The sequence below is a fragment of the Siniperca chuatsi genome, linkage group LG22 (genome assembly GCF_020085105.1).
Source record: "Siniperca chuatsi isolate FFG_IHB_CAS linkage group LG22, ASM2008510v1, whole genome shotgun sequence".
NCBI lineage: Eukaryota > Metazoa > Chordata > Actinopteri > Centrarchiformes > Sinipercidae > Siniperca > Siniperca chuatsi.
In genome coordinates, this window is record NC_058063.1 from 9,323,818 (window position 1) to 9,336,254 (window position 12,437).

The 12,437-nt window shown below is 41.3% G+C and overlaps 1 protein-coding gene across 12 annotated transcripts in view; it reads right to left on the reverse strand.

The window, feature by feature from the left end:
- Window positions 1-12,437, reverse strand: part of LOC122869902 (nuclear factor 1 B-type-like) — a 66,814-nt gene that overhangs the window by 13,320 nt on the left and 41,057 nt on the right. For 4 of the 12 annotated variants that reach the window (XM_044183294.1, XM_044183298.1, XM_044183292.1 and 1 more), the window contains 7 exons: window positions 11,630-11,698; window positions 8,055-8,175; window positions 7,107-7,228; window positions 3,809-3,943; window positions 3,423-3,607; window positions 1,201-1,339; window positions 758-858 (listed from right to left, as the gene is read on the reverse strand). In XM_044183294.1, coding sequence (XP_044039229.1) covers window positions 758-858; window positions 1,201-1,339; window positions 3,423-3,607; window positions 3,809-3,943; window positions 7,107-7,228; window positions 8,055-8,175; window positions 11,630-11,698 — 872 coding nt within the window. The remainder of the gene's footprint in view (window positions 1-757; window positions 859-1,200; window positions 1,340-3,422; window positions 3,608-3,808; window positions 3,944-7,106; window positions 7,229-8,054; window positions 8,176-11,629; window positions 11,699-12,437) is intronic. The other 8 variants (XM_044183295.1, XM_044183300.1, XM_044183293.1 and 5 more) reach the window with 3 other exon arrangements.

Genomic DNA, 12,437 nt, shown 5'->3' on the forward strand with positions numbered 1-12,437 from the left:
ATCTTAGTAGTGGTCACACAATGACAGTGAATTTCCTGACACTGTTATTTCTTTCTTTAAAGTGACCTTAGGAAATAGATGCCCTTTTCTACTCTAGACTGTAGGATTTAAACTCAAACACACACACTCAAAATTATATCTTAGATATTCATCATTACTAAAAATTCAAGAGAAAATGTAGTAGCACTGTTGTTTTGAGATACATCATTTTTCATCTGCATGGATTACTGACATGAGGTTAATTCTACACTGCTTACAAGGTGCATTTTTCAAATCATTTTTGCTATATAAAATGGATATAATCTACTCAAATTCAGCTAATGGACATACTGAGGATATTAAATTGTGGGTCATTTAAAGATCTTTCAAGGCTCCTTGAAAATAAAACTCAATTGGAAGTGATAATAACACATAAACTTTTGACTAAAATTAACATAGCAGTAGAAAAAGAACAGCATTGTAGTATTTAAAACAAAAAAAATATATTATCACTATGACCTGCTATCTTTAGCCATGTTAAGCCACAATCCTTTTGAGGTCTGAAAAATTATATGTGGCAAATTTTTTATGCTATGCTTGACCTCAGCCTATGAGTGCTCTGATCTGATCTAGAAGCGCTCTGATATAACAAGACAGTTTAATGTTTCCTACAAATCAAATTCAGAGTGCGACAGGCTTTTGCAGAGAGAGATGGGGGACAGAAAATGAAAGGATAAGAGGAGCAGGTGAGCTGAGTGCTGAAGGGGGGAGATCTCACCTGTTGCTGGTGGAGGAAGGTGGGATCTCTAGGGCTCAGGCCTACAAAACGGTTAGCCGTCGGGGTGCCAGGGGCTGAGTAGCCTGGGTAACATGCCATCACAAAAACACAAATACATGCTTACATTACAATTAGCATTTCAGGAATTTACATGTAGCTGTTGTTCTGATCCAGAGTGACTTACAGTCAGTCATTTGTCGACATTACAAACAACCAATAGTAAAAAGTGCATGTGGGGTCCCACAAGGTTCAAGTTTGGGCCCGCTCCCACAGACACACACACACAAAAATGCATAAAGCCAACACATCATGTAAAAAACTAAACATTGGGTCTTTTGAAGCAATTGTTATAGGATGTAGAACTGCAGGATGCTTGGTGTTTATTGGATGGTGTGCAGTAGGTGACTGGTAGTGGTTACCATTACCAGTTGGTACGGACTCACCTTCTGTGGATGTGGTGATGGGCTTGGTGTCGGGCATGGAGAGCGAGACGGGTCGCACAGCGCCGTGGTGTGGGGAGGGAGCCAGAACTGGGGTGAAGTGGCCTGGGACCTTTCCTACCACCTGACCACTACTGTTAGGCTGCAGGTGGGGTACAGGCAACAAGAAAACACATTTCAGCACAAGCACCTCTAACCCTATGTGGGGACAGGCAAACTGTGTCCAGTGACTTATGTTTACAAGCTCTTGTTCGCTTGTAAATGTGCAGTTGGGCAGATCTCAATAAACCAATACAAGCATGTAAGAAACTACACTTTTCAATGTCATAGCCCCATTTCTGGGGCAGTTAACTCATCTTAACTGCTCTGTTTGATCTCACAGACCTAAAATCAACAACAAAAGGTGACTGGACCGCTCACTCTTACACTTAATGCTCTGCTTGAAAAAAGGATTTCTGTACTTTCAGTCGTTGTGTTGTCACAGTTATTACTAAAACTCTGGGGGGCACGGGCAACAATAGATCCTCAGTCACCGACGATGGATTTCCTACATGATTTTAAACAATGATTTTAATGGCGCTCATAAATGGAATTTAGGAGGACTTGGGCGTGAAAAGACTGAGAGCTGCGGAGTGACCTGTTACAATGGTGTGAATGTGCGAGTATAGAGAGCGAGGCAGAGAGACTATATATATAGAGAAAGAAATAAAGGAAGCTAGTGGGAACTACTCTTTCAGACGGCTGGAGACTGTCTGGGGCGTTCATTTCAGGGCCGGCCCCAAGTTCAAAACTCAAACAGGCCTTTTTGGAAAAGAATTGTGTCCACAGGGTTCCCTCCCATGTGAATAGAATGTTTAATTAGAGTGTAATATAATCTGCGTTAAAGCAAGCATAAAAACATTCTGGCACTCTTCCATGGGATTATAAGCGCTGTGTTATTTGCTGAGCCCCCCCTCCTCCCTCATCCCCCAGCTGGTCTGCTAGTGCTCTCTCTTCCCTACTGGACCCCACCTCACTAGCCCGCCTCCACCAACCCCCTCTCTCTTTTCTCCAGCACCCCAGCAGAGGGCCAGTTAATTCTGTACAAGAGCCAGGCCCCGGCAACGGCAAATATTTACAACCTTTATCATTCCCCGCGGTTTTTTTCTCTAGAGTAACAGTCTCCCCCCCCACTACATCCCCCTAACCCGCTCCCTGCTCTGGAGATGGAGCCGTCTACGAGTTCTTTGTTTACAGTGAGAACAGCGGGGATATAAAACTCACATAAATATCACACTGCTCTCTCATCTATAGAGACGCCTGCTCTCGCTCTCTCCAACACACTGGCCGCAGTGTGCACACAGAATGTATAAAAGCTCTAAGCTATTTGATTTACTACAATGTCTTGATACAGTTTTGTATGTCACGTGTGACTGCAATTGCAATAGTTTGGTTGACTTTTTTATGGAGACATCAAGTTGTTTTTTTTTAGCACGACAACAAATATAACGCTGGGAATGTATTATAACCTTTGCCATGAGCATTATATCAAACAGTATCAAATATACGCTTCTCTGTCACATGAAGTGGTCTGCAAAGTTCAGTCTGGGGTTGCTTGCAAAATGAAAAGTGGTTTAATTTAACTATGATTAAATTCACTGTAAATAATTCAAAATAATTAAGTCTATTTACGATGGTTATTGCAATTATAGGATTGTTTCTGACCAATATTATCTCCCCACATACAGCACAGACAGCCCAGTACTAAATGAAGTGTGTCATGTGACCATTTAGGGGTTCCCAGGACAAAACCCTATCAAATTGTGGACATCTTAAGGGCTTAAAATGTGTAATTTGGGGTTTGTAAAATTATTCTTTTTTTTTATTTTTATTTTTTAGATTTTCTGGACTTGATAAAAGCACTTAGAAGAAGCAGTTTTATTAACATGTCATTCTAACTCTCGCCATAAATAAAGAGAATGACCAGGAACAGGTTTCAGATAAAAGAAAAAACAAGCAAAACAGGATGATGTTTCCTGAATGCATCATTGAGGAAGTAATGAAATAATGACTAATGCATGCTATACTTTATACTTACCTTTAATCTCTTGAGGTCAGATGGGAGTAGAGCTGAACAAGATAACAAAGAACTACTCGAGGCCATGAAAGTCTTGCCAAACCAGCCTCCGACTTCTGGCCTACTAACTGGCTTCTTCAAAGCGAAAAAAATAAAAATAAAGACTGACCTGGCTGCTCTGTGGGCTGGACGGGTCGTATGACGGCACGTAGCTCTTGAGGGGATCAGCAGGGTTGAGGTGGGGCGGGTAGCGGATGGTGGTGTGTGAGAAGTAGGGTGACGGCGCCGGGGGCAGGATAGCTGAGGCCGAGAATTGCAGGGGCGAGTGTGGAGGTGGGCTCCTCGTCGATATAACTGCAAGAGAGACACACAGAAGAGTCGGAGGAAGATAAAGATTGAGTTTTTGTGAGACGGAGTTAAGATAAAGTGATCATCATCGATCTGAGAGGGTACATTAAGTATCGACATCGATTTTTCGACTGTTTTATTGGAAAAAGTTGATTAGCGCTCCAGATTTAGCAAGAGAGCTGGTGGTTAAAGTCACCAGTAACTCACCACTGTGTCCTACACCTGTTAGGCCTGGGTGATGAGGCTGAGGGAAAGTGCTGAGTCGTGGTGAAGAGTCCTGCGGGGAGGTGGGGCTGAAGAGCGGCTTCTCTGGCTTCTTCATGGTAGGAGAGGACATGTCTGCTAGTGAGGAAAACACACAGAAGAACACACAAACACATAAATGCATGCTCAAAGTCAGAAAATGTATACATGCCTTATTGATTATTCAAACTCGTCAAAAGTCTTCGTTCATTTCTTTGGGTATATTTGCACAGAAGTAGAAACATGGAAGTGAGAAATTTGTCCCAACTTCTGTGTTGTGTTATATATGTATTACATATTCTTAAAACAAAATGAAAGAAAATGACTTCACTGGTGGACAAAAATAAACATTGCAAGGTTTTAAGCATATCTTTAGGTGTATTTTAGCTGAAAATTAATCAAAACATTTCCCTACAGGTTCCACTAATGCTTCCATTTCTCATGAATGAAAGCAATTAAGTGCTAAAAATGAATTATTGAATTGTTGAAATTAAGCAGAATTTGATCTGCATGGGATTACCAAGGGCCCCCTGTCTTTAGCAAATGCAGTAGACAACGGAAAATGTATTCAGCAAATTACAGACATTGCAAAGGGTCAAAATCACTTATAATCTCTGGAATCATTACAAATCACTGGACATCCCCAAGAAATACGAGTCCTGTGAAAATTCGGCTTTTGTCATGTCTGAGCGGACAATTAAATCCAGTGAACTGATGCGCAGTTGTAAAGCAGCCGGTTGCTCAAATAGGATTTAAGAATTTCAAGACCCTCACGTAATCTTAAATAGAACATTACACTGTAACATCTGCTCGCCTCAGCCTTACACGGTGTCTGACAAGCTACTGTAATTCCCCATGAATAATCCTGAAGGCTCAGCAGAAGACATGAAATTTGTTTTGAAAATGTGTGCAGTTCTATAAACTAAAAGTATGTGCACAAACTCTTACAAGTTGCTCATTATTGCTGCTCTACACTTTCATGAGCAATGTTCTGCTGTCACGGCCGTGCGGTTTTCAATTTTCTGTGGTAAGACACAGTGTCTGAAGGGAACGTGATAACAACTAGATGCGAGAGGCAATGGCCTATGTCTGCTCGTGCTCCTTCTATGATCATTCATCAAGTGCTTTTCTGGTCTGTCACGGATTCTTGGGGTGTATAACTTTCAAATCATCGATCTCTTTCCCCCAAAATAAGCTATATAAACCCCATTGTTGAAGCATTTCCATAGTATTAACCGTCCTTTCCTCCTGTTCCCTCCCACAACAGGGAAGGATCCACCCGTGCGACGGGAAGAATCACTCGTCTCCAGAAAAAGAGAGCAACAAAGGTGGCTGGAATTCAGGGGGATTTCCCAGTGTGAGGTTGCAAGAGGATACAGGCTTAAGTGCTTCCATTTTTGTGTCAGAGGGAGAAATACCTCTGAGAGGATTGATATCGCTGCTTAATGTTTCCATGTATAAATAGGACATTTCTCCAGTTGAGGTATTCAGCTTTTCCTCTCTTCTGCTAATTAAATCCTTCAGAGAAACGACTGGACTGCCTCAGGAAATTAAATGGGACAATTAATTACCAGAAATTAAACACTTTAATAGTTTAAATTAAAAAAAATGTATTTTAAGTTATTTTTTTGCTTTTAGACCAGACTAGTTGTCTTTCGGTATCTGATGTATTTTGTATTAAATGGGGGAATGTGTACCTTCACGTAAAAAATCCCACAAAAAAATCCATTTCTTACTTTGTAAAAAAATATGCAAGAGAAAAAAAATTTCTTCCTCTACAGGGTGAGGTTTTGTCAAACGACAACCATGTGCGAGAAGTGACCGCTTGGCACTTCGGAGGCTTCATATGGGTTTAATATCACCCCACTTCTCATTTATTCTCTCCTGACAGAATAATGGCTGTCTTTGGAGAGTTTCCTATACCACTGCTTTCCGTTTCTCCTCGCCCCAAAGTGTCTAAGTTTACGCAGAGCAATACTCTCAGGCCATGTGCAAAGGGACAGGCTAAAATTTCATGTACCCACATTGGGCTGTGGTTGAATCCTAACCAGTGCTGTGTCTCTTGTGTATCATCTGGCATTTTCCTCTCTCAGCCTTCCTACTTATTACATTCAAATGAAAAAAGAGGACTGGATAGAAAAACAAAAACGAGGAGGTATACAAAGTTAAAACAAAAGGTAAAACCACAGGATGCCTTGTTGAGGAAAATGTGGGACATTTTTATTTCCAATCATTTTGTCTGTCGCAGTCTAACAAAACACTTGTTGGTACAATCCAGAGGCAGTGCGGGCAGCAGAGTGTGGAAAGAAGTCAGCAGAGAGCAAGAATGCTCTCTCGGAAACACGGGACAGTGAGGCCTTAATTAAAAGGGTGACGGGCTCTGCTCTGCACCAGGAGACAACGTAATGAGACATGCAAGCTGTCCCGTGAGGATCTCGCATGCAAGACAGCACACTTGTTTCTCTGATACACACATCTCTACCTTTTCTTTTTTCCGGCTCATTAGGTGAGCTATATTTCTTAATTCCCTTCTTACTAGTCCTGTACCTTAAAGCTGGCACATGATCATCAAAACTCTACGACTGAGGAGCTTCTCTCAAGTTCAGCCAAGATGTATAGCCTGATTTCCTGATGAGAGATCATCTGACACGTTTGCCCTGCGGGTCTAATAGCTCACATGAGGTTTATAAATAGGAATTTCTTCATAACAGCCAATCACAGGCTGTTTCAGCTCAACATTCAAAAACTCACAACTTTTCTCATAATGGACACTGCATTGTGGAATCCAATGTTTCCTTTGGTAAGCGACAGGTGTGAGAGAATACAGATTTACATTCAGACAGCAGTTCAAATGTGTTTAAACATTTATATGACTGGCGATGCCTGGGGCTATCTCTGTCATGGTATGTATTTTAAGAGGGTTGAACAGGTTCATGTGCAGAGAAACCAGATGCAGTTTCATCTGCAATGAAACGGGTGGCAGCAGTGATGTACAGTAGATTATGACAAGGCTGAGAGTCAAAGAGAGTTCAGCTGCTGTTTTGATCAAGTCTGTTTGCATGCTATGAGGACGAAATGAGTAATGCTCTCGTATACTTCTTTAAATTCTGTCAACATGCTCTCATGCACCGTTGGAGCTCTCCGAGACTGTGGTCACATAGGGCTGTTCCTGACTCTGAATGTTTGCGCAACTGTATGAAGGCGATGGAGGGTGTTACTGATAGAGTAAATAAAGGTGGTCAAATAAAAACAGGAAAATCACCTCCGTCTCTATCGTGCCAGTTTGCCCGACTGCTGGCTGGTGAGCTGGGTGACGAGTAGAAGTCAGGTCCTGTCGGGCTGGTGTCCATGTTCTCGTCCATGTTGACGGTTTTGGGCCTTTTGCTGTGGGACATGGACAAGTTTATGGTTTAGCATAGCCAGTCATGTTTGGTGTCATGACTTTCAAGATTGCATCTGTACTGATTTGGGGCAGTTGTGAGTGAATGTCTGGCACAGATTAACTTGCATTGTGTGAAGGTTTAGTTAACGGAATAGTTTTAAATGTTTCGCTTTGTTGCCAAGAGTTAGATGAAAAGAATGATACCACTCATATCTGTATGCTAAATATGAAGCTAGTGACAGGAGATGGTTAGCTTAGCTTAACATAAAGGCTGGAAGCAGGGGGAAACAGCAAGCCTGGCTCTGAATGCAACAAAAAAAAATCCACAATCTTTTCACTGTCACTTTTTGTACTGACTAAACAAACAAGATATAACATGTTAATTAGTGAGCTTTAGAGGTGCTGGTAGGCACATTTCTTACATTTGGACAGAGCCAGGCAAGCTGTTTCCCCCTGTTTTCTAGTCTTTATGCTGAGCTATCTCATGGCTGTAGCTACATATTAAGGGAGAGACATGAGAGCTGCATATATCTTCACATATAACTCTTGGCAAGAAAGCGAATAAGCTTATTTCCCAAAATGTCAAACAATTCCTTTACAAATTTAAGATAACGTTCTGTGCAATGGTTAATTTTAGCTCCATATAAATATAAAGATATATTTTGGACACAGGTCATGCACTGCCTTTGACTGAACCTCACTGAGATATTTCTGTGTTAATAATAATAATATCATCAAAGAATACAATGTCAATGTCAATATAATAGAAGGACTTTTCCCCCCAGCTTTGTCCAAAAAGCTTGTTTTGTTGTTGTAACTTCCACTGACCTGCCGGGAGGGGAGGACAGGGAGCGATGCAGCCCCACACTGGAGTTCAGGTCATGATAGTAGGGTTGGCTGGGCATGTCGGCCATGGAGAAGTTAACGGCTGCACCGTGGGTGATGGGCACTGTCGAGGACACAGAGAAAACAAAGAGAGACAGTTATGCTGTAATCACTGCAAAGAAGGAGTTCAAAGTCAGCAGTGTTGTCAGATTGAGTACTGTGTCTTTTCCTATCTTCGCATCTAGAGACGCACAATTAATTGCACAATAGCTTTACTGACTGTTATTGATGCTTTGTGTTTAGAGGCTCTGTGTGTCAAATTAAGTGCTCCCTATTCAGAGGTTAACTTTCTGACCATCACAGGCATTTCTGCTGAGCACTCTGATTAACAAGTCACTGCTTCCCAAAGTGGTTGTGGCTGCAGGTAAGAACACTTTCACAAGCAAGTTTACTGTAGCTGCATTTTCTATCAACGGAAGAATCTCTAATTTATTATTATTATTATTATTATTATTATTATTATTATTGAGTCCGGTTTTATTTATATGTGGCACTAAGACATTGCATATACGCTAAATATGTAAATATACAGCAGTAAGACAACAGTGTATTTTATTGCTAAATGTGTTATCCTGCATCTCAAGGAAATCTCAGTAAACTTGAAACTGAATTCACAATCATCATCATTTTCTTCACTTCTCTACAGTCCAGTATAATACTCGGCAGTCTCCTCGCATAGTGATTTACAGAGGAAAAGGTGTTGTTTTTCTCACTGCGGTCAAGGTGAGGGATATTGTTTCAAGGGAGGCCGGGCCAGTGTTTACAGAACAAAAGCAGTTCACCAGCTATCCTCGCTCTCTCCTCTGTCTCTCTATGGCTCTCTCGCTTTTTTCAGTGTGTGGCCTGCGAGGCAGCCTGCAGCTCAAGCGGTTGGTTGGTTTGGAGTCGATGAGAGGATGGAGTGTGTGGCGCCGTCTGTTGTGGTCTGAGGTTCACCACTGGCACGATCCCTCCGCCAGCCTCCGCCCTGGCAGCCCACTGTAGCCCTGGCAAAGGCCCCTACTCGCTGCTACCCATACCGAGCTGTCTGTGGAGGAATGCATCCGGCCCGAGGACGCTGAATACAACACCATTGTTTTTTTGTTTTGTTTTTTTTCATTCATGGCAGAGGATACCCCCGACCATCTCTCTCTGTGCTGGTTTCTCTCTATCGCTCTTTCTCTCTTCTTGGCTCGGCACAATATTTGTGATGCCACTTGGCTGCCCTGCAGGTCATCTCATTTAATAATCTGGACTTTGACTTTTAAGCTAAAAAAAAAAAAATGGTAAATGAAACAATGATGCTGCGAATCATTTGCCACACAGCGTTTCTTCCAACAGATTATCTCATCTTACTGTATAATGGGGTAAGAGAAAGTGTACTGTCTTTGCAAATTTAGACAGTTTAGACAACAGTTTCTTTTGCCCGTGCATGCTCACATTTTCTGTTGACAAAATATTTTTACACTTGCAGTCAAGGCTCCTGTTGCATTAATGAGAGTCCTCGTCAAAACGGTGGATTGCAAGTCAGCCTTGAACTCCACAGCTCCCTTTGATGGACTTCAAAGAATGTCTCAACAGCCTGGAGAGTTAGAAGAGAAGCGCGATGACGGACAAGCGGCTGCTTAGATATCTTCCCAGGGAGTGACCGGCTGAGTGAGTGACAATTCCTGTGTGTCCGTCGACCTTTTTAAAATTCCAGCTCGACTTCAGTCGGCTTTAGTGAAACCGGGCTCGGTCACATGAGAGCAAACACGCCAGCGCAGCAGCCATCTGCTCAGGGGGCAAATTAAACACTAAACAAAAACACACAGCCTTTCAAAGGATATTCAGTCTCTGAGTAGGTTCTGCCTTTCAAAGCAGACAGTTAAGACAACCTGGTCCATGCTCCTACATCAGAAATAGTTTGATACAGTAGGTAAACAAAAACCAAGGTCAGCTTTAAATACTATTTGTTGTTCTCAATCACAATTCTCAATTCACATGTTCATAGCCAAATTAAATTAAGGGGAGAGTTTGACAACATCGTTTATTGACAGTTTTGAGTATTTCAAATGTAAAAACTCTGTGTACAGGAATTAAAATTCTTCATTTTAGTTGTTGGAAGTTGAAGGGTGTACTACAAAGGGAATTCATGCACAGATCTACATTTCTGCTGGTGTCTTAGAAGCTTCAAGAGTTCAACACTTTAGGGCTGCAACTAACAATTATTTTCATTACCGATTAATCTAATCTGTTATTTTGTAACTAATTGTTTGGTGTGTAAAATGTTAGAAAATGGTAAAAAATAATCATAATTTCCCAGGAACCACAGTTGACGTATTCAGCATGTTTTGTCCAACCAACTGTCCAAAATGAAAAGATATTCAGTTTACCGTCACATAAGACAAGAAAGTCCTCACATTTGAGAAGCCAAAACTAGCATTTTTGCGACTTTAAAGATTAATCAATTATGAAAATAGTGGCCAATTAATTTCCTGCCGATCGACTAATAATTTTGGCTCTACATCACTTTATTAAGAAAAAAGAAAGACAGAGTATTGTGTTTATTGCCTATTTTAGTCTTGACTTAATTTAAACCCCCTCTGAACTTAGTTTAGACTGACATTGACTTGAACTATCAGTCAATGTCTGATGAATGCTGCACTGAACAGGAATTACACACCACTCTGAATCAAACCGTAGCACCGCAATTCACTGGTGTATACTACAACATGCAGACAGCACAGCACGGCACAGGTATGTTTCTTTTAAACACAGGTTGTTGGGAGTGACTGGAGTCTTTGTGCACCACAGACACGTTCCAGAGCTACAGCGTCAGCTCAGAGGCAGTACAGGTAAACGGTGCCTCGGGGTGCCCTCGGCTATCAGAGGCAAGAGGACTCCTGGAAGAACAACTGTCAACGGCTGTGCGGAGGGCAGACATGTCTATACAGATGCACACAGGCTCATACAGACGGCTGTGCAGTCAAGTGTTCTCTTATTGCAGAACAGACTGGCCAAACTGGATTTACCACACTACAGTTGTATGGTGGATTTCAGTAAATATACAGAGGTTAGAATTCGTAGAAAAGCTGTGAGTTACAGGATTTCTTTTGGCAGTTGAGAGTAAATGCGAATATATTCTTACAAATTAAAGAATCAGTTATTTCTGTTTATATGAAAACACCTAAATACAGCATTTGAGCAAAACATGGGAACAGATTTAAAGTCTCACACACCTACACAGATGTTTTCAGTTACATTAGCTGATTAGACCTCTTCTTGGGGCCATGTGGGTATATATACTGTGATTGACTGACATCTCGCTGACTGTCATATTAAATTGGTTGCACCTGTTAGGGCAGGGAAACTTCAATATTCTTTTATGTAAAAGGACTTTGGTGTCCTCATGTGATTGCCAGCATAGCTCCGCCCAGCTTCAACCTGAGCAGAGGTTTAATTGGTGATAAGTGAAAGAATAACTGAAAACACTTCTGTGGGTGTGCAGGGTGGTTGTACAAGTACAAACAATTAGAACATGACTGCTATGTACTTACTTCTGGACACTCGCACCAGTTCTGTAACACTGAAGACTCCTGATTTGATGAAGCTGTCTTCCAAGTAGACTGTGGACACAGGGAGATACCAAAAATCATGAAATCATCATTACTGCCATGTTTACTATTTATCAAATACATTCATGCCAATTGAAATACAGACAGAATTGTTGTTGATGATTTGCCCTCCACGCCACATATTTCAATCACAGACAAACATGCAGGTACAGATCATTACGCGGGGATTTAGGCACTGTCACCCAATGATATTAAAAAAAAAGCATTTATCAGTGTCTGTTTCCTTTTTCCTCCAGTATTTTTCATGCTTGTCTTTCTGTAGTTGAAGGGTTTAAGCCATCTTTATTTTATCCTGTTTCCATGCGATTTTAGCTGTGGATTGTTGACTTGAAAATGAGCGTATTGTGAAAAAAACACAGTTACTGTGTTTGTTTTTCAGTTGTCAGCGCCAAACCATTCTGCGCAGTACAGGACAGGTGTGTGAGGAGGAGGGAGTGACGTGCAGACTCAAACTCTTGCTGCTGTGAGTACAACGAATGAGCGGCAAGCACTGCCTATTTGATCCAATACACAAGTAAAATGTAATACAATAATAAATGTCAATATTGACACTGTTATGCTAAGATACAGCATTACAGCAATATCCACCTTAAAGAGTAATTTACTGTAGTATTGATATTAAAGATTATTTTGAAAATGTGAGATTACAAAATGAGGTTGTTTCAATGCAGCCAGATTGTTTCTTCTGTTTTCTGAAAACTATTTTTACACTGAACAAATGACAATTACA